The sequence below is a fragment of the Ursus americanus genome, chromosome 17 (genome assembly GCF_024610735.1).
Source record: "Ursus americanus isolate L20-20 chromosome 17, mUrsAme1.1.p, whole genome shotgun sequence".
Lineage (NCBI taxonomy): Eukaryota > Metazoa > Chordata > Mammalia > Carnivora > Ursidae > Ursus > Ursus americanus.
Genome location: NC_142143.1, coordinates 51,162,040 through 51,184,261, shown reverse-complemented (window position 1 = coordinate 51,184,261; position 22,222 = coordinate 51,162,040). Strand labels below are relative to the sequence as shown.

The 22,222-nt window shown below is 33.9% G+C and overlaps 1 protein-coding gene across 3 annotated transcripts in view; it reads left to right on the top strand.

Annotated features, from left to right (window-relative positions):
• The window catches only part of MON2 (MON2 regulator of endosome-to-Golgi trafficking), a 123,531-nt gene that overhangs the window by 45,471 nt on the left and 55,838 nt on the right, over window positions 1-22,222 (top strand). For all 3 annotated transcript variants that reach the window (XM_045789685.2, XM_045789686.2, XM_045789687.2), the window contains exons 12-25: window positions 2,441-2,673; window positions 4,368-4,449; window positions 5,035-5,219; window positions 6,239-6,351; window positions 7,482-7,586; window positions 7,961-8,041; window positions 8,120-8,193; window positions 8,279-8,369; window positions 12,488-12,589; window positions 13,939-14,049; window positions 15,555-15,730; window positions 17,617-17,779; window positions 19,207-19,500; window positions 21,968-22,166. In XM_045789685.2, coding sequence (XP_045645641.2) covers window positions 2,441-2,673; window positions 4,368-4,449; window positions 5,035-5,219; window positions 6,239-6,351; window positions 7,482-7,586; window positions 7,961-8,041; window positions 8,120-8,193; window positions 8,279-8,369; window positions 12,488-12,589; window positions 13,939-14,049; window positions 15,555-15,730; window positions 17,617-17,779; window positions 19,207-19,500; window positions 21,968-22,166 — 2,009 coding nt within the window. The remainder of the gene's footprint in view (window positions 1-2,440; window positions 2,674-4,367; window positions 4,450-5,034; window positions 5,220-6,238; window positions 6,352-7,481; window positions 7,587-7,960; window positions 8,042-8,119; window positions 8,194-8,278; window positions 8,370-12,487; window positions 12,590-13,938; window positions 14,050-15,554; window positions 15,731-17,616; window positions 17,780-19,206; window positions 19,501-21,967; window positions 22,167-22,222) is intronic.

Genomic DNA, 22,222 nt, shown 5'->3' with positions numbered 1-22,222 from the left:
AGTGGCTTGGCAACGATTAAACCCATAAACTTTACCTCCTTGTTTGAGCTTAGATCTTTTTGATCAGTAGTATAAATATATTTTTATTGATTACCTAAATTTTAAAATCCTCGGAGCTGGCACATACTAGGGGTTAAATTGATAGGCTTTAGAGTCAGACTTGTGTTAAGAACTGTTGATGGATAACTGTGTCACTTTAGTTCTTTTTTTTTTTTTAATGTTTTTTTATTATATTATGTTAGTCACCATACAGTACATCCCTGGTTTCTGATGTAAAGTTCGATGATTCATTAGTTGCGTATAACACCCAGTGCACCATGCAATACGTGCCCTCCTTACTACCCATCACTTTAGTTCTTAGTTTCATCCTATCTCTATCTCTTAGGGGGTTTGTGAGGAGTTAAACAAGACAATGTACATTAAAAAAATCCCTTAGAGTCCCAGGCCAGGAGTTATTGCACAACAAATGATAGCTGTTTATAGGTGTTGTTATTGTTTATTCTGAGTTTTGCATTTCTTTACAAATTACCTACCTCTAGTCTTGATTATCATTCAGCAACTTTTAGAATTTGAGGTTGGAAATCTCTTTTATTAGCTTATTGTAATCTTTAATGATTTCACTTTTGTTTTTGAGATGTAATCCACATACCATAAAACTCAGCCTTTCACAGTATACATTTTATGGTTTTACTATATTCAGAAGCTATGTAACAATAAGCACCTTTACTTCAAGGACTTTTTCATCATCCCAGAAAGAAACCCATACTCATTATTAGTCATTTCCCAGTCTCCCTTTCCCGTTCCCCTAGCAACCACTGATCTGTTTTGCATTTCTACTGATTTGCCTTTTCTGGATATTTCATATAAATGTAATCATACAATAAATACTCTTTTGTTTAAGCTTCTTTGACTCAGCATGTTTTGAAGATTCATCTGTGTTGTAGGATGTGTCAGAACTTCATTTCTTTTTATGGCTAAATAACATTCAGTATGGATGTACTGTATTTTGTTTATCCATCAATTGATGGGTATTTGGATTGCTTCCACTTTAATGCTGCTGTGAGCATTTATGTACAACTTTTTGCTTAGACATATGTTTTCATTTCTCATGGATATATATATACCTAGGAGTAGAATTGTTGAGTCATATATTACTCTATGTTTAACTTTGTGAAGAACTGCCAAACTATTTTCCCAACTGACTGTATCATTTTATATTCCCACTGACAGCGTTTGGGAGTTCAAATTTCTCCATATCCTCAGCAGTACTTGTTACTGTCTTTTGATTATTGTTATAGTCTTTTGATTATAGCCATCCTAGTGGACATTAAGTGTTATCTTACCATATTTCAGTTTGCATTTCTCTAAATACTGATGGCATTGAGTATATCACTCACGTGCTTATTGCCTATTTATATATCAACTTGGGAGAAATGTCTTTTCAGATCCTTTGCTTCTTTTTAATTGGGTTATCTTTTTATTATTTCGTTCTCAGTGTTCTATATATTCTGGATCGTTAGTTCCTTATCAGATACATGATTTGCAAAAATTTTCTATTCTGTGGATGAATTCAGTTTATCTGTTTTTTCCTTTGTTGCTTGTGCTTTTGATATCCTATCTAATAAATCACACTACCTAATGTGAGGTCATGAGATTTTTTGCCCATGTTTTCTTCTAAGAGTTTTTAGTTTAGCTCTTACATTTAGGTCATTGACTAATTTTGAGTTAATTTTTGTATGTGGTATGAGGTGAATATCCAGTTATTCCAGTACCACCAGTTCTTTTTCCATTGAATTATCTTGACAGATTTCAATTTTAAGGAATTTAAAACCATAACTCCTTATTTGCTGTGATTTAAGACAAAAGATTTGTTATCTTTCCTTTTGAAAACTTTGTTCTAACTATGGGGTAGAAACCTCTAAAATTTGAGTTTGACATATTGATGCTCTGAGTATTATTCTTACCCGTTGGCAGATTGTGTCTGAGATGATAGCTAAGCTGGGTATCTCACAGTAATACTTTCTCAGTGTGAAAATATCTTCGTTTATAGGATTGATTTGATTTTATAGTACCTTACTTTGAAAGCACCGGAGTCAGAGTTTGAGAAGTTTTATAATCCATTTAGTCTTAGTCTATTTTATATATGTCTTTATTTCTCTAATACCAACAATTAAAATATTGGCACATTTAGGGGGAGAGCCAAAAAGTACACTATTAAAATAATTAGTTATGGCAGTGGTCAGGCCTTAATTTTTCTAATCAGTTTCTTAGAATACTGAGAAGGGATCCCTCTTCCAAATGAAACAAACTCAGTAATGTCCATTCACTTTTTCTATTCTGTTGCTCCTGTTGCTCTTAATTTCTGTGAACTGCAAATACTTTTATATATTTTCATCATCTTGGCTTTTAATTAGTGTTCTGATTTTTTTCTTAATTTCAGCCTTGAGATGTTGGACAAAGTTGAGCCCCCAACTATACCAGAAGGTTATGCTATGTCTGTGGCGTTCCATTGTTTGCTTGATCTTGTACGTGGAATCACTAGTATGATCGAAGGAGAGTTAGGAGAGGTTGAAACAGAATGTCAGACTACTACGGAAGCAGCTTCTTCACCAACACAGTCATCAGAACAGCAAGAATTACAGTCAACATCAGACCAAATGGATAAGGAAATAGGTATATTGACGTCTGTATTTTTAATTTTTATTTTGAAATAATTTGAAATTTACAGAAAAGTTGCAGAAATACTCAAGTTCCCATATATCCTTCACCCTGATTTCCCAGTTGTTAACACTACCCTATTTGTGTTACTCACATATGTCACTGTACTTTTCTCCTGAACTATTTGAGGATAAATTGCAGATATGATGCCCCACTTCCACTTAATACTTTAGTGTTTTCTTAAAAATAAGGACAGTTTCCTAATATAACTACGGTACAATCCCATCATAAATTTAGCATCAACCCAGTATTATCTTATCCCAGACCTCATTCAAATTTTGCCATTTGCCCAGGTGATGTCTTTTATGTTCTGGGATCACATGTTGAATTTAGTTTGATGTTGCTATACTGTCCTTAAATCTAGAACACTTCTTTGGTTTTTTCTTATCTTATATGACCTTGACATTTTTGAAGAGTACAGGCTAGTCAGTTTAGGTTTGTCTTTTTTTTCCTTGTAACTAGATTCAGCTTACTCATTTTTGCTAGGGCTACCATAGAAATATTGCTGTGTCAAACTTAGTCTATCAAATAGCAGGAGCATACAATTATCAGTATGTCTCATTATTGGTAATGTTAATTTTTATCATTTGGTTAATATGATGTCTGGCTGGTTTCTTCAGTGTAAGATAATTATGAACTTTTTGTGAAGAAATATTTTGAGACCTCTGCTGTAAAAGAGAGCTTTCCCTTCTCTCCCATTTATTTTTTTTTAAATTTACTTATTTATATTAATATGGATTCTTGGATTTCTATTTTATTTGAAAGGTTACAATATGATTATCATTATTTGGTTTAACACTCAGATTGTTCCTGATATGGCCAGTGGGACCCCTTTCAACCTGGCCACTGTTTTCTGAGCACTATCTCACTATCTCACACAAAATATTCGCAGCTCATCTTGGATCTTTCTTGCCAAGCCCAGTTATTTTTCTAAGGAGCCCTCACTCCTTTTAGTTTAGTATTTAGAAACTAACACATGTGCACTAGTATGCTTCTTACTACTTGAAAAGGAAATACGCACACACAAACACAAGCATACATCTCTTTACATTTTAAAAATGTTTATCTAAAAATGTCTAAATGAGGTTTCTCCAGGTCAGTACCACAAGGCTTATTTTTAACTTTCCGTGTTTGCAATTACCTTCTCCAAAAGTGAGAATTGGTCCCAGTTTATTCAGTGGATTTACTCATTTGCTCGATTCCTAGTGTATAGAAATCAATCTCCTGGCTGAACAGCTTGTTACACTGCCTTTGTCCTACCTGGTCACAGAGGCTAGAAGTTTGGCCCAATGAAGGGGAAAGGGAATAGGTACTGGTATTACACATACACACACACAGACACACAGACACACACACAGACACACACACACACACATACACAGATAACAGTTGATTTGTGTACTGAAAGATCCTACCATTGATATTTTAAAACAACTTATTTTAAAGACCTGAATTCTGAAACTGGTGTGGTTTTTAAGTTTTCATTTTTTCAAATGTATTTTAAATATTAGAGCTTTAATATTTAATAATTGAGTTGATAGAATATGTAATGTATTGTGAAATGACTAGGAAGGTTTTAGAATGAGGTATTGTCAAATATTGTGCTATCTATAATGATCATGAAGTATTGTATGTTTTTGTCCTTTAAGTTAGTAGAGCTGTTTGGGAAGAAATGGTGAATGCCTGCTGGTGTGGTTTACTTGCTGCTCTCTCACTCCTCCTTGATGCCAGGTATTAAGTCTTTATAATTTTTTTATTGCATGTGTCAGTTAATAAGAAACAAACTTTAAATATTGACTTAAATTGGTCCTAAAATTATTTCTTAATGTTAGTTTTTTATATATATTGAGCATTATTCTTTTTTTGCCACCTCCCTCTCCTTCATCCTGTTCTTGCCCTGCTCCCCACCAGAATAGTTGTCATGATGTTTTAATGGAAAATACAATCCTTAAATTAAAGAATGCCTTTTTCACTTCAAGCCTTATTGCTACTTTTACAGTGATGATAATTATCAATCTCTGGTTTTTTTTCCATAATGACAGGATTTACCGATTTTAAAATGCTTGACATTTAAGTTAAATGAGTGCATTACCATTTTCTTCAATAATGAATATATGTATTATATATTGCTTTTACCCAGTTCAGATTTTCAGGTATTATGTTGATTAGCTAAAATCCCTTCTGAAGTATATTGGTTTTGATAATATTTTTGTATAGATTTTCTTACAACTTCACTGAATACCTAATTCCATGTCATGTTTGCAGTATAATTAAACATAAATTAATCATATTAAATAAAATACTTTATCTCTTCAGCACAGATGAAGCTGCCACCGAGAATATTTTAAAAGCTGAATTGACTATGGCTGCTCTTTGTGGAAGACTGGGCCTTGTAACTTCAAGAGATGCCTTTATAACTGCAATATGCAAAGGTTCCCTGCCTCCCCATTATGCTCTTACTGTACTGAATACCACCACTGCAGCCACACTTTCCAACAAATGTAAGACTTTAGCTTATTCACAGTTTTTTTCATCTAGTGGAGTGACATGGTATAGAGAAAAGATTGTAGAAATTCTGAGTTCATACCTCTGCTGTTTCACTCACTGACTCTGTGACCTCAGTGAGAAGTTAATGACCTAGAGCTACAATTATTTCTGTCTCTTTAAAACAATGGGGGTTTTAAATACCAATGTTAAGTAAGGAGTTAATAAAATAATACCAATTTTAAACAATAATTGTGAAGATAGAAGAAAATAAATCTGGAAGTCTTTTGTAAACTATATCATACTGTCGAAATCGTGGTTTTTATTTTTTTTAACGGAACTAGTAGAACAATAATGCTTGCAACCACTTAGATTAACATTCAGTTTTTTTCCTTGTTGAATACTTTGAAAACACTCAGGTTTGTTACATGTAATATAAATATGTTTCAATATGATATTTAGTTTTCAAACTGAAAACTTGAAAATTGGCCTCTACCTAGAAAAGTTTACTGGGAATGCATGTTAAAATACTTAGTGTGTCCTAATTCTGTTTTGCTTGTGAAAAAGTCTGCCAATGTTTTATAATTTTAAAAAGTTATATAGAAAATTAATTTACTTGAAATTTGTTTAACTCATCTTGGTTTTTATACCTCCTGAGTTTTAAAAATGTTTGCATATAGATAATAGATAACTACATAAGTGTCATAGTTGAACTTAGTTTAATCAAATTAGTGTTTTAAAACACAACATTACTGGGGTGCCTGGGTGGCTCAGATGGTTAACATCTGCCTTCGGCTCAGTTTGTGATCTCAGGGTCCTGGGATTGAGCCCTGCATTGGGCTCCATGCTCAGTGGGGAGTCTGCTTCTCTCTCTCCCTTCTCTCTCTCTGCCTCCCCCATCCCCTGCTCTTGTGCACATACACACTCTCTCTAATGAATAAAAAAGACAATATAAAACAAAATAAAATAATAACATTACTTTGAATGCAGTGTGAGAAGTATATCTTAATTATTTAAGCTTTCCTTTGTGTTCTAGCATATTCCATTCAGGGCCAAAGTGTTATGATGATAAGTCCATCAAGTGAATCTCACCAGCAAGTTGTGGCAGTGGGTCAGCCTCTGGCAGTCCAGCCTCAGGGGACAGTAATGGTAAAGCACTTTTCTTACCTTGGTTACCAACTAACTATCCAGCATACCTTTTGTACCTTTCTTTTTGTATTTGCCAAATTTATCATTATAGTTACTTACTTTTTTCCCCTGGATGATTGATACCTTTAGAAGACATTAGCAGTTGACACTATCATAAGCAGTTATGATAACACAACTTTTTTTTCCCCTGGAAAGTAATTTATTTCAATCGATTATCTTTTTAATAGTAACTATTACAGCAGTTTAGTTCCAACCAAGGATCATGGCTATAATATATATCTTACAGATACATTCTGAAATAATGTAATTAGGATAAAAATAGTTTACATGGCTTCCTTTTGATATAGAACAACTCTGGGACATTTGATTTCTACAAAATGTTAATTCAAAGCAATCAGAAAAAAAAGGAAAGTGTAAACCATGATCTGCCATTTCTTCTTGTGGTATTCTTAAAACATTATTTTCCAGTGAATTACCAGTAGTAAGGACCAAATTAAAAGAAATATATTCTCCATGATGATAATAATGATGATAATGATGGCAACTAATATTTCTTGAATTTTGTCCTACTTGATTTAATGCCCTCAGCTCTTTACATTCTAAAGAAATGAAATGATGGGTAGAGAGGTTAATTTGACTAAGGCTATGGTAGTTCCATGACATGAACGCAGCCCTTGTGACTCCAGGCCAATGTCAAACTGTCCTTTATGCAGTGTTTCTTAATATTTGTTTGCAGGTTGATTTTCAAAATCATGATGTAAACCAATATGACATGATGCCCATTTATCTATACCTCTTTAAACGCTTTGGTTTAAAAAAAGTAAAATCTGTAAGCTTTTATATCATTTGTTAAAGGTAAAGTAAAGTCAATTCTGTAAGCTTTTATATTATTTGTTAAAACTCCTTACTTAACCTTCCCCATCTGGAATCTCTTATGAGACATTCTAATATATGTATATATATGATAACACAACTTTGAAGCAAATTAATTTGTTCTATACAAAACCATCCAAACTCATTTACTTAATATTTTTATTTTTTTATTTCAAAAAATATTTGAATATGATAATGCTGCTTTACAAGAATGTATAACAGTTCTTACAAATGTATCTTTTTAAAAATATATATAGCTCACTTCCAAAAATATCCAGTGTATGAGGACTTTACTTAACTTGGCACACTGCCATGGAGCTGTTCTTGGAACATCATGGCAACTTGTCCTGGCAACTCTACAGGTATGTTGTAGGCTCTGTGTCAGAGGTCAGTGTTGTTTTTATAGCTAAGTGCCGACAATTAAATTAAGCAATACCTATTGGTGCTCTGGGTGGGCCTAAAGAATAGGCAGTAAGTTTGAAGAAAGAAAAGTTAGAAAGGAAGAAAGGCATGGCTTGTATTTTACAAGTGATGGAATGCTTCTCTTAATGGCCTAAGTTCTACATCCTATGCTTGGTGTAAGAAGTATTTTATATGAATAGTGATTACTAACTTAAATTTGGTTATTGGAAACCTTTTTCTGACTTTAATTTTAGTCACTACTGATTTTTAATTTTAGTTATTAGAATTTTTATAATTTTATAAATTTCTTTATTTTTTTCCTTTAATTTTACAGCATCTTGTGTGGATTCTGGGATTAAAGCCTAGTAGTGGTGGTGCCTTGAAACCTGGGAGAGCTGTAGAAGGACCCAGTACAGTAAGCTCTATTTAGTTTTACTCAATTTGTGCCTCCTGAAATGTTCGTACGTTACATTTAATTGTATTCTTTTCTTAGGTTCTAACAACAGCAGTGATGACAGATTTACCAGTGATTTCCAATATACTTTCAAGATTGTTTGAAAGCTCACAGTAAGAATCAGTTTTAAAAATTGATAGAAATATTATTAGTGTATATTTTAGATCAGAATGTTTTATTTCTTCATTTTCATTATAGGTATCTTGATGACGTATCATTGCATCATTTAATAAATGCACTTTGCTCCTTATCCCTAGAAGCAATGGATATGGCCTATGGAAATAATAAGGTGTGATATTCTATCTTTCTGTTTTAAATATGGTACATTATTGAGTTAAATAAGGTGTACACTCATTATGATCTTAGTATTTTAGTAGAGGGACTAATGCTTACCTTGCAGGCTATGTCAACTCTGTTGAGCTTTTACCATTCAGGGTTGCTATTTGTTGAAGGGGGAGTGAAGAAGACATGATGTGGTTTGTGATATGTCTAATACATATTATAATTTTAAACTGTGTCTGTTTCTCTTGGGTACTGAGTATTTTAAGAAACATTTTGATAAAGAATAAAGGCAATACCACGTTTCCATAAAATGTCACAATAATATTTGTAATTACAATTTATGATTGGGGCAATACAAGATTTAAATCAAGCAAAATATATATGTCTCAGTTTCTCTTGCCTTCATTGGGATGGAAAATAAGGAGCTAATCATTTCTTTCTAAAGGTAATGATTCTCCCTACCTTGAAAATTTAATTTTTGCTTTTCTCATTGACTGAATGAATAGAGCAATACTTTTGAATATTGACATTCAAGGACATTTCTTTCTGTATTCAAAATACCATTTTCTGTTATACTTGGTAAGCACAGGAATATATGAACTTATTTATATTTTAGAAATTATTTAAAATGTTGGGGCACTGGGTGGCTCAGTCGGTTGAGCATCTGCCTTTGGCTCAGGTCATGATCCTGGAGTCCCAGGATGGAGTCCCACAGTGGGCTCCCTACTCAGCGGGGAGTCTGCTTCTCCCTCTGTCCCTCACCCTGCTCGTGTTCTCATTCTCTCCATCTTTCTCTCAAATAAATGAATAAAATCTTAAAAAATAAAATAAAATGCTTTCTGTGTTTTAAAATAAGTATAGTGTGACCATTTACAAATAAGTGAAGATACCCAGAACACGATTAAAAAGCAGAGAATGCAGCTTTATAACTTATTTAACATATACCTGTAAGATCCAAAATTATGTTGTTTGCCTAGACCTAAATTATAATTCTTTATACTGTGGATTGTCATCTGTAAGACTGATTTAAAGATTAACTAATAAGGTCTTATTAGGGAGAAGTTTTGTATATTATAGCACATAGCTAGAGAATTACCTAAACATGCAGGTGTTTGAAAATATGTATTATAGTTTACTCCAAATTAAGGCAAAAATAATACAAAATATAGTGAAGTAATCAATTTCTTGATATCTTTAATAATCCTACATTTTTAAGATTAATTCTTAACAAATATATTTTTAATAGAGTACCTTAATGAAATCTGAGCAAGTTTCCTTGGTAATATCTTGAGAAGTTATGTATTCACTCAGTAAGCACAGTATGTTTACTATGTACATGATACTATGCTAGGAAATACAAAGGAAATAGAAGATTTTTACTTTCAAACAGCATTAAACTGTTTGGCTCATGGTTAAGTGGTAAAGTGGTATAAAAGTTTAAATAAAGTCATAGATATTAAGTGATGTGAGGCTTATTTTCTGAATCCTTAGTGTCCTGTTATGGAAGATGTTTTTAGTGCATATTTCTCCTAAAAGAATTAAGATTAATCAAGATGAATTAGTTTGTGATTGGAGTTGGATATTGAAGGAATGGTACAATTCAGGTTTGTGGAAATCAAAAGAGAAAAATGTTACAAGAACTCAAGAACAATGAGAATTGAGAAGAAATAGGAAATTTGGTTATTATTAGTTTATAGTTAACCTGGAAGAATACAATTTCAAGAGAGTGGTAGGAGCAGATGTGATATTTCAGGTAGACTTAGAGGGAACAATTATTGAGAATAGGGATGCATTGGAATGGAGATTATGTTCTTGAGAATGGGTTCTCATTTCTCTATTATTGGATTTAATTTTGTAAAGTTTAGTGGTATATGTGGAACCGAAATAAAAGTTTATAAAAATATTCAAGTTTAAAAAATTTTTAAATGGAAGCATAAAACAGTTTATTATTCAGTTATGCTTTCTATAAAAATTACTGTAAAGTATGCTGATGTTGAAATAAGTAGACACTTATGTAATTTTCTTATTGTTAAAAAATGCTTTATCAATGTCAACTCTTCTGAATGAGTTAAATATTCTAGGGATTAAAGATGTATCTATCAGTGCCCTTAATTGTGGCTATAAAGTGACCAGTCATCTCATTTTTGGTCCTCATTTCAGAAATTTGTGCTAATGTGTTGAGGAAGTAGCTTATAGTAAAGTTTGCAAATTCTTCCCTACAAAAAGGTGGGGTTGATGGTACTTGTGCATATTACCAAGCTCAGTATAACAACAACAAAAATAAAAAAGCAGCTGTTCATAGTTTACTGTATGTCAGGCACTTACATTTTTTTATTTAATCATTTAAAACAACTCAGTGAGGTTTGGTGGTAGTATCTTTTTTACAGATGAAATATGAAAATAGAGAGCTTAACTAATCTGCCTGGGATCGCCTATTTGGTAAATGTTAGAGCTTGGATTTGAACCCACATGCGTATCATTCTAGAGCTTTATTCTTAACCACGTCACTAGTGGCTCTAACTTTTGTGTGCATCAAAGTCTGCTGTAGAGTTTTTTCGATTATGCATCTGCCTTTGGCTCAGGTCATGATTCCAGAGTCCTGGAATCAAGCCCTGCATCAGGCTCCCTGCTCAGCAGGGGAGTCTGCTTCTCCCTCTCCCTCTGCCCCTGCTTGTGTGCTCTTTCTCTCCTTCTTTCTTGCTCTCTTGCTCACTCAAATAAATAAAATCTTTAAAAAGTCTGGTGTTGATTTTTTTAAAAATATAAATGCCAGGACCACATTCTAGGCTTCCTGAATAAGAATTTTTGGTTATGAGGCATGGACATCTGTACAGTCTTTCAGATGCCACATGATTCCTGTGTACATCCTGGTGACAATAAGCAGAAGGAAGAGGAGGAAGTAATACTAGGCAACATTTATGGGGACTTAACTATATGCCAGATACTTTCTAACATATGGTTGTTTCTGTATATTTTTATCTCCATTTCATAGATTAAAAAAATTTAGTAGAAGTAGTAACTTACTCAGTGTTACATAGCTATTAAATGGTAGAGTTAAAATGAAATCCTAGGCAGTTAGAGGCAGTTCACAGGTATCCTGCTGTTTTTACAATGATACATTTTTCTACCACACATTTTTAAGCTACCCACAGCATTAGTACATGCAGGAAGGATCAGCCTGACCATATTTGTCTCAAAACAATACTGGTTCCTTTTCTGGTTGGTGAAATGCCAGCAGCTGAGGAGAGGGGTTTGTCTTCTATTTCTGCTACTTTTCCGTTAGTGTCTAAACTGACAGCTGTGATATCTGCCATATTCCTGACTTCATACTTCTTTCCCCTGCTTTCTGTTGTCTTCTTTCTGCTTTTTTCATACTTCCTGACATTCACACATAAAACCTGGACATTTGAAGACTGCACTAATAAGAATATATATTAGCCTGGGCTGCCATAACAAATTATCATGGACTGGGTGGTTTAAACCACAGAAATGTATTTTTTCATGATTCTGGAGGCTGCAAGTCTGAAATCTAGATGCCAGCATGGTGGGTCTAGTGAGGGCTGTCTTCCTGGCTTGAAAGATAGCTGCCTTCTCAGTGTGTCCTCATGTGGTGGGGGAGGAGTGCTCAAGAGCACACTAGCAGGTTCTCAGGTGTCTCTTCTTTTGAGACACTAATCCTGTCTTACCAGAGTTTCACCCTTATGACCTCATTTAACCTAATTACCCCTCATAAGCCTTATCTCCAGATACCATCAACTTCGAGGTTAGGGTTTCAACATAGGAATTTTAAGGGGACACAGTTTAGTCTGTGGCAGAATGCATCTTTCCTTCTGGTCAGAAGACTAGCCATTCTGTGTGTCTGTAATAAGTTTTGAATTTTTCATTTTTCCCTCATGAAACCATTCTCTTCCTAACCAAATTTTCCAATTAGAAGCTCTTCTGGATACTTGAGGGTGGGCAGAAAGGCTTGTCTCATGATAACTGAGGTTCTGTTAAAATTGGTGCTAACTTTATACTAACTAGATATTAATTGTAGTCATGCTTTTCAGAGTATTGTCAGTTTTATTTGCATTTGAGGTAATAAAAATTCTTATAATAGCAAAATGCAATATGTTTTCTCTCTAGGAACCATCTCTTTTTGCTGTTGCCAAATTGTTAGAAACGGGTCTAGTTAACATGCACCGAATAGAAATTCTTTGGAGACCTCTAACTGGCCATCTACTTGAGGTAACTTCTTTTTCTTAAATACAGTGTTTACTTTTTACGAAGAATAAGGACATACACATTGAACTAGTGATTCTGGATAACCTTATGAAAAATCAGCATTGCCATTCTTTCCCTTGTACTTATATCTGTATAATTTATCAAGGACTAAAGTTTTACAGTAAGTGCTTTGGTGAAGAAATAGGTTGGTTTTTTGGGCTGGCAATGGGTGAAACACCAATGCAATCTCTGAAGGCTCCTGCAGCTGTTAGTTTGGGACCTCTTTCTTTTGTTATGCAGTCTCTTGATCAACCTCAGTTTCAGCGAGTTCTGAAACTTCAAGGCAGTTGGGGCTGAGAGTTAGTAGTAAACACCGTGTCTTTACAGCCTCTCCTGTGATTCTGAGATAGCTCTTCTGCAAAGGGAAAAAGCCTGTTTGATATCACTAATTGTAGATAGTACCAGGGAATTTCATCTGAATTTGTATACTCTTGTGTCCAGGTTGGAATGATTGGTAATAATTAGCTACTTCTTAGTAACAGCTGCTTCTGTCAGTATACATGTTTATGTGTACTTTAGGTTTAGGTTACCAGGATCATTTTGTATTATTTGAGTAAGCTGGGAAAGGTATTATTCTTAATAAGAAGAACAAATGTGCTTGTCCTTTTCTTTATTTTTTTCCATTTTATTGGGATTACTTTTATGAATTATTAAAGGATATATGCAGATTTCTTTTTCATGGACCCTCCCACCAAATAGCACAAAAATAAGTTTTGAAGATTTTAACACAGTATTTGATTATGAGGATAGGCCTAAATTAGGAACCTTGGTGTCAACTTGCTGCTTTAGTTTACTCTGATGACACAGTTTACTTTTATGACAACCTTTTGTTTCTCTGACTTGTTTAGTTTCATCTTTTATCTTGTGTCTCTCTATTGCTTCCTTTGCCCCTTATACAGAAGGTAAGCTAACTTACGTTTTAGATGTAATTTTTCATTCAGCCCTTATTGATGAACATTTGATGTAATTTTTAAAATGTGAAAGAACAGGGGTGCCTGGGTGACTCAATCGGTTAAGTGTCTGCCTTCGGCTCAGGTCATGATCCCAGGGCCCTGGGATCAAGCTCCCCGCATTGAGCTCCCTGCTTAGCAGGGAGCCTGCTTCTCCCTCTCCCTCTGCCCTTCCCACTGCTTGGGCTCTGTCTTTTCTCTCTCTCTCTCTCTCAAATAAATAAAATCTTAAAAAAAAAAAAGTGTGAAAGAACAGAAAATGTAATGTTTTAATTTTTCTTTTCTCAAATTGATGTGTGATATGATACATAGCTTAAGTATACAAATTAAATATTTAATTTTTGTTCAATGTTTCATCTTCAGGTTTGCCAGCATCCAAACTCTCGAATGAGAGAATGGGGAGCAGAAGCTTTAACTTCACTTATTAAAGCAGGGTTAACATTTAACCATGATCCTCCACTTTCACAAAACCAGGTAAAAAAAAAAAATTTAAGTAATTCTTAATATAAAATCATCCTCTCCCATATGTAATTTTTTCTTAATTTATCAAACGGATGATATTCTGAGAATGGGTTTTGTTGCCTAATATTCTATTTTATATGTAGGCCATGGATATCTTATAGAAGGTTGATATGTCTGGATTTTTAGGATTATCTTTATTAAAAATTGTAGCAACTTTCTTGTGAATGATATGGAATTAAAGCTCCTAAATTACCTAGAACTAGTTTCCCAGCGTGGAATTTTCTTCTTCATACACTGCTGAAGCTTTATTTGACACCCTACTTTATTAGCCTCCTTGCTTTGGTCCTTAACTGTCTGTACTTTTTTCTCTAATTATCCTTACATGGGGAGAAAACAAGTGGTCGAAGAGACAACTACAATAAAATAGACTTTTATTTTTAAAATACTTTTAAAAGTTATTTTATTCTTCCAGAGTTTATTTTTGAGTCCCTTGTCCTGACTTCTGTAACCATTCACCTGTATCTTACACAGTTTTTTAAAAGTCCACCAAAGTTATATTGTTTGAAGATTGAGTAGGAATGAGGAATTTAGTAGGCATTTCCATTGCCTTCATTATCTTACTGTATTGTAATTGTATTACTTACTGAGTATGTACGATGTGCCAACTAGTGTATTAGCTCTTGGCATAGAATGATAAGACAGAAAAGATATATGTTCTTATAGAATTTAATGAATTAGTTCTTACAGAATTTTAGTGATTTCATATCTTTTCCTCTAAGTTTTTTGAAAAGAAAACCCTGCTCCATATCCTTAACGTTCAGCTTAATACCTGGCACATAGTGAAAGCTAAAATGTTTTTTCAGTCAGCAAACCAAATAAGTGAGTCCTTGAAGAGAAAAAAGTTAAAAATGAAGTAAGTGCTTTCAGATACTGAAAGGACCAGAACAGAGTGCCTTTTTTTTTTTTTTAAACTCCAATCGTTTCCAGTAGTTTTATACCATCTTTGTTAATGTGTACCATACTTAATTTTTAGGAGTATTAAGAATTTTAAATTTAAATACTCATGCTATATATTAACAGAGTAAATGAAAGTTGATTTTAGAAATTGGGGATTGTTTTCCTCTCTCCAAATATAGCTAGATATAAATAGATATATTTTCTTTAGTGAGATTATTTTCATATGGGTCTTTAATTAGTATCTTTTTTTTTAAAGAAAGTTTTTAATTATTTTTTGCTTGGGGTCTTTAATTAGTGTCTTTTGATGTGGGATCACTCTCCATTTAATCCAAAATCTTGACATGTTGAAGACTGGTTTTTATTTTCTCTTATTTTAAAAAAAGAGGACAAAATAAACCTCTGGTGATAACAGAGAATCATATTCAGTGTTTGTTTTAGTTTTAGAAAAGTTTCTAATACTATTATAGTCTGAGTGGAGGTGAATTTAAATTTAAAAAGCAACAGTAAAGCCTTGTCTTTTTGAGCCTCTCTTCCTAATTAGTTTCCTGCCCTCTTTTCAGAGGCTGCAATTGCTTTTACTGAACCCATTAAAGGAGATGTCCAGTATTAACCATCCAGATATCCGACTCAAGCAATTAGAATGTGTGTTGCAGATTCTTCAGAGTCAGGGAGACAGTCTTGGGCCTGGATGGCCATTAGTGCTTGGAGTCATGGGAGCAATCAGAAATGATCAAGGGTAAGTGTTTAAAATTAACATCCAAAAAGTAATAAAGAGGGACTTCATCCTAAAATTTTGCAGAAGTGGTAATTTTTTATGTATGCCCTTCCTGGCTAAGATCTAGAATTGTTTTTCTTAATCCTACCCCCAGTGACTTTAGTGAATTATCAGGGCTCACCGTTGTTTTGGAAGGATAGAAAAATTGCTGTTTATTTGACATTTGACATTTGTACAAGACTACAGGGTTGTTTATAGGGCAAATGCACCAAGCTAACAAATTTTGTAACACATCCAAAGATCGGGTTTTGTATTATTAAAATAAGCATTGGTAAGATGTAAATTAACACTTAGGACTTGATTCTCAGCTTATGTTGGGAAATATAAGAAGTTGCTTTTAAGAGACTTTTAAAAATTTGTTCATTTATTTTGTACCTAGTATATTCTAAGTACTATGCTTGCTAGTTACTCTGATTATACAGGTAAATAGCTCTTGCTCTAAAAGTAGAATCTCAGGGAAAAGGAACAAGCTCTGTAAGTAGAATCCTAATGAGAATAGTCTGTTATGCCACAAAAGAATAGGATTCCAGTGGTAGGGGCCTATGTCCCTGGAGGAGGGCAGAGCCAAAATTATGAAGGACCTTATATACTTTTATAAACTGTTTGGATTTATCTTCAGTACATTTGAGAGGCATTTTAGGAGTTTTAAGCAGAGTAACGGTGTGATCTGATGTGCATTTCAGATATATCACTGTGGCAGCATCATGGAGGGGTGGATGGGAAATGAGAGAACCTGCAGTGTTCTCTAGAAATAGAGAGGAAGAATGATGATTTGAGCTACTTAGCAGATTGATTATGGGTGTGAAGGGTGATATAGGAAATAGAATAAGGAATGACTCCCATATTTCTAATTTAGGCAGGTTAATGAATGATGGTATTATTAACTAAGTAGTAAATACTGAAAGAAGAGCAAAATGGACTTACTTAGTTTAAGGTAGAACATTGCAGTGGAGATGTCTATCAAATGTTTGCATGTATTTGTCTCATTCTGCTGCAGAACTCATACTATCTTGTATGATGGCTAGTTGAGTTTTATATGATTGAGATGCTTGGGACTATTATGGAAAATTAATTTTTCTCATTTATTTGTAGTAATAAATTTTCTTAAATACTACAAAATACTGAGATGATTAAAGTGGAAAGAGATCTGCCATAGCTTAAATCAAGCTTAAATTTCTTCTTCTAGTCTACAATGCAGTTATAAAATAGGGCTTCATGGTGGGATGAAATTAATTAGTACATGTAAAACAGGAAGTGCATGATATAGCAAACAGTCAGTAAGTTTTAGCTATTGGGGCTCCTGGGGGCAGGCTCGGTCATTTGGGCATCTGACTCTTGATTTCCGCTTGGTTCGGGGTCTCAGGGTCGTGAGATCGAGTCCTGCATCAGCTTGGAGTTTGCTTGTACTTCTCCCTCCCCTTGCTTGCGTGCTTTCTCTCCCTCCCTTTTTCCTCTCTCTCTCAAATAAATAAATAAAAATAAGAAAAAATAAGTGTTAGCTGTTATAATTTATTTTCATTATTATTTTCACCACTAGAATTAGAATTGAGGATACAGTGGTGAGAAAGTAGCTACAGGCAATTTCCTTTGGTCATTAATGTCTAAGTTGTATGTGGCTAGTTGATAGAAAATTCTTTCTTTGTTTTTATTTGTTAATTTGTTCAAGTATCTGTTTCTCTTTTACATTTATGTAAATATTGAAATACCGTATGACCTGTATTAGGGAAGATTTTCTTGTTCAATTTTTAAAATAGAATTTAACTTGGTTAAAATTATTGTAAGGTGTGTATTTTTACTTGTATTTCTTTTAAATGAATGAGTATAATTTTTTTTTTCGTTGTTTTCAGAGAATCCTTGATACGAACTGCATTCCAGTGTCTTCAGTTGGTCGTGACAGATTTTCTACCAACAATGCCTTGCACATGCCTGCAGATTGTTGTAGATGTTGCAGGTAGCTTTGGACTTCATAACCAAGAACTTAATATTAGTTTGACTTCAATAGGTTTATTGGTAAGTATTATTGCCTTTCTGATGATCATATAATTTAGAAATCACTGGTATGCTGTTGAGAATGAATGCTAAGAGAAAAGGCTTTTGGCTTTAGAGGGGTTGTTTAAATGACTTTTAATTACTGAACTTCTATTTTGCATGAAGGGTTAAATGACATAATTTAAGAATTCATTAATAGACTATTTGGAATAATTTTGATATATCGAGCTGAAATTTAGCTTTAAAAGGTTTGTCATGAGAGGATTTAGTAAACAAGTAATAGTACATACAAGGAAAGTATTCAGTTGACACTAGTGTAAAGATTAACTGACTTTTAATATTGTTTCAGTAGCAACATTTCCATATACTACTTATTTAGTAAATAAAGCTCCAATAAAAAGGTTTACTGTATACACAGGGCTTTGCTATATACACAGTCCTATAGTTTATCAGCACTGCTTTATTAGCAATTAGAAGGCAATATGTTAATGGAAGAGCTTTGACTGTGGAAACAGATATACTTGTATTTTAATTCTGTATGCCTCTTGTTCTGTAATTATTGATGTCATGAGCCTTATTTTACTCATCTTGAATGTAGAAGTAAAATCTATTATACGATATTATTAATATTACATAAGTAAACAAATAGAAAGCTGTTCCCAATAGAAATGTATTCAAAGGCAATTATTTAGATTCTTTTAAATGTTTATTATAAGCCAGAAGTTTTTAAAGTCAAACTTAAATATTCCTTACAAGCTGGAAAAATTACTATTAAAAATGTAATTATAGGAAAGAAAATAAGCATGTGTATAGAATTGCTCCCAAAGAGTAGTTAATTCAGTATCGATTAAATTACTGCTAGGTGTCACCTCCTTTATGTTTATGTTCATAGGATTCTCTGCATTTTTATCATTGGCATAATTCTCATTAATTCATACACCACATACTGTGGCTGAGAATGAAGTCATAAGATATATTTGGATATAGTAATTATTCTTGTAAAATTACAAAATATCATTAAATGATAAGGAATTGTTAACAATTTTTTTGGTGTCATAATGGTGTCATGGTTATTTTTTTAAAGCCTTTAAGTGGAAATTATAAAATTTAGTCACGACATAAATATGACAGAATGTTAACAATTGGTTTTCTGTATGTCAATATATTGGTGTATTTTCCCTGTTTTTCTGTATGTTCTTGAAATGTTTCATAATAAAAATCTTTGAAAATATTTATGTTAGCTCATGATTGTTTCCGCAAATTCTCCTGAAATCAGATGGAGGCATGTGACAGAGATGTTTTTTAATCTGTTCTACTAGAAAAGGAATTACTAAGTGGCTTTTAAAAGTTTGATTCTGAAAGGTAGAGCATCCGTGTGTTGCGTATTTATTTATGTGTTTAAAATAAAATACGTGAGTGAAATGGCATTTTTCTACTTTACTTTTTAGTGGAATATTTCAGATTATTTTTTCCAAAGAGGGGAAACTATTGAAAAAGAATTAAATAAAGAAGAGGCAGCACAGCAAAAGCAGGCAGAAGAGAAAGGAGTTGTTTTAAATCGGCCTTTCCATCCTGCACCACCGTTTGATTGCTTGTGGTTGTGTCTTTATGCAAAATTGGGTGAACTATGTGTGGACCCCCGTCCTGCTGTGAGGAAGAGTGCAGGACAAACTCTGTTTTCAACAATTGGCGCACATGGAACTTTATTACAGCACTCGACGTGGCACACTGTTATTTGGAAGGTATTGTAGATCAGCTTGAGTTGCTAGCTTTTGAGACAATTTTTTTAATTTTTCAGTTAATCTTGTTCCTATTAATTTTTAAAGAAGAATTTACATGCATTTGTGCTTTTGACAAAGCAGAATGTTAGTTTTGTCATACTTTAAATTGTACCTCGCACAGAATAAATTACATATTGAAAGCCTATTCTCTCTTCTTCTGTCTTCGTCCCTGATTATCTCTCTCTCTGACTTCTGCCTTCGCCTTTTCCTTTTTTCTTCCTGTTTCCCCAAAACCACATATTTCAAATGTAATCAGTTGAGAATTTCATAAATAAAAGAATATCAATAATAGTGAAATTTACTTGCAGGATCAACAAACAGAAGTAACCTCTAATTGGTAAATTCTATATGTTTTTTCATTAAATACACAGTTTCAATTTTTCTTTTTCTTCTTTGTTTTTTTAATATTTTATTTTTAAGTAATCTCTACACCCAATGTGGGGCTTGAACTCACAATCCTAAGACCAAAAGTCACATGCTCTACTGACTGAGCCAGCCAGGTGTGCCCTTTTCTTTTTCTTTTTCATCCTCTTTTTAAAAACTTTCTTACGGGGCACCTGGGTGGCTCGGTTGGGCATCCAACTCTTGGATTTAGGCTCAGGTCATGATCTCACGGTTGTGAGATCAGGCCCTGCATCAGGGGCTCTGTACTCAGTGTGGAGTTTGCTTGGATCTCTCTCTTCCTCTCCCTCTGCCCCTCCCCAGGCTCGTGTGCAGGGGCGCTCTCTCTCTCTCTCAGAATAAATATTTTTTAAGAACTTTAAGAACTTTTTACAAAGCCAACAGCTTATTAGTGAGCATCCCCTCTTTGCTAATAGCTCTCCTTTTTGTTCCATCTATTCTATTTTAATAAAAATCTTTGTATCATTTCACCGCTTTTGTGAATTTATGAGATCAGTAAGTTTGACAATAGGCTGCATAGTAAATCTTAATTGTATTTAACAATTTGTCTTCAATTTAATAAAAATATTCCACAGTGTCTTCTTAAAAAATTAATAATGTATATCCACTAATAAAAATAATTAAAATCCCTTCTCTTTCCTGTGTGTTGTTTCAACTCCATCCACTGGCTCCACCTCTTCAGGTCACTGGCATGCTTAAGCCCCCCTTACTATTTTAAAAAACAAACTGAAATTTTCTCTGATTCCTATTTTCCTCTTAAACAGCTTAATTGTTAATCTTACTGCCTAATTGTCAGTGATTTATTTTTCCTTCCTCACCTCCCCTGCATTCTCTTGGCCCTTTAATATGATTTCCAGATTATTCTACTTAAGAGTCTCTTAAACCTTAAGGTAACAGGATCACCTAGACGACTTGTTCAAGCACAGATTCCTGAGCCACCAGCCCCTGCCTCCCAGAATTTCTGATTTTTCTGAGCCCCATGGCTTGGGGTCTGGTAATTTGCATGTCTATGAGTTTCCCGCGTGATGCTAATGCTGTTGGTTCTGAATCCATATTTTGAGAACCACAGAAATTGTTCATAGGGTACAGGTGGTCTTCTGATTGCCAAGGTTTTCACCCTAAATTCAGTTCTATTCCTACTCATTTTTATTTTTTTGTAGCATTTAACACCGTTGATTATTTTCTCCTTAAAATTTATCTTCCCTTGGATTCTGTTTCACAGAATGCTTCTGCTTGTCTTTCCAGTTTTTTAAAATTTTTTCTTCAGTTCCTTCCCCTGAATCTACTCTTCAAATGTAAACATTCTCCAAGTCCCAAACACTTCTTCCTTGAATTCTTTCTTTCTTCTTCTTTTTTTTAAAATGTAAGCTCCATGCCTAATGTGGGGCTTGGACTCATGACCCTGAGTTTAAGAGTCACGTGCTCTACCGACTGAACCAGCCAGGCATCCCCTTGCTTGATTTTTTTCAAGCACCTTCATCTAGTCCTGAACCTTCAGTTATAACCTCTCTACAAATGTCTTCCATAATTACAATTTTTTACCTGGGTTCTTAGCTTCATTCCCTTCTCGTATATTACCCCATAGATGCTCTATTGATACCCCAGCTCAACAAGTCTTAGAAAATATTCTATCCAAAAATATTCTATCCAGTTAAAAATTTTTTTTCATATTCTGGGACGTCTGGGTGGCTCAGTGGGTTAAGCATCTGCCTTCAGCTGAGGTTATGATCCCAGGGTTCTGGGATTGAGTCCCGCATCCGGCTCCTTGCTCATCGGGGAGCCTGCTTCTCCCTCTGCCTTCTGTCCCCTCTGCTTGTGTGCACTCTCTCTCTCTCTCTGACAAATAAATAAAATCTTTAAAAAAAACTTTTCATATTCCATGACTTTAAGGATAATATATCTCTACTGTTAAATTTTTCTAATATACAGGATTGGTCTGTCAGGTATAATTTCTTGTGACAGTTTCTAACTGCTATGCTATTACTTAAGCTATGTTATTTTTATGTGCATTTTTATAAATATTCAGGTTCTCTTTCATCTGCTGGACCGAGTTCGGGAGTCTTCTACCACTGCAGACAAAGAAAAGATTGAGTCTGGAGGTGGCAATATTCTCATTCATCATTCAAGGGACACAGCAGAGAAGCAGTGGGCAGAGACATGGGTTTTAACATTGGCTGGTGTAGCAAGAATCTTCAACACTAGAAGATATTTATTGCAACCTTTAGGTATATATACATTTTTCCCCCGGTTATATAAGTAATTCATGTTAAAGGAAATTTGG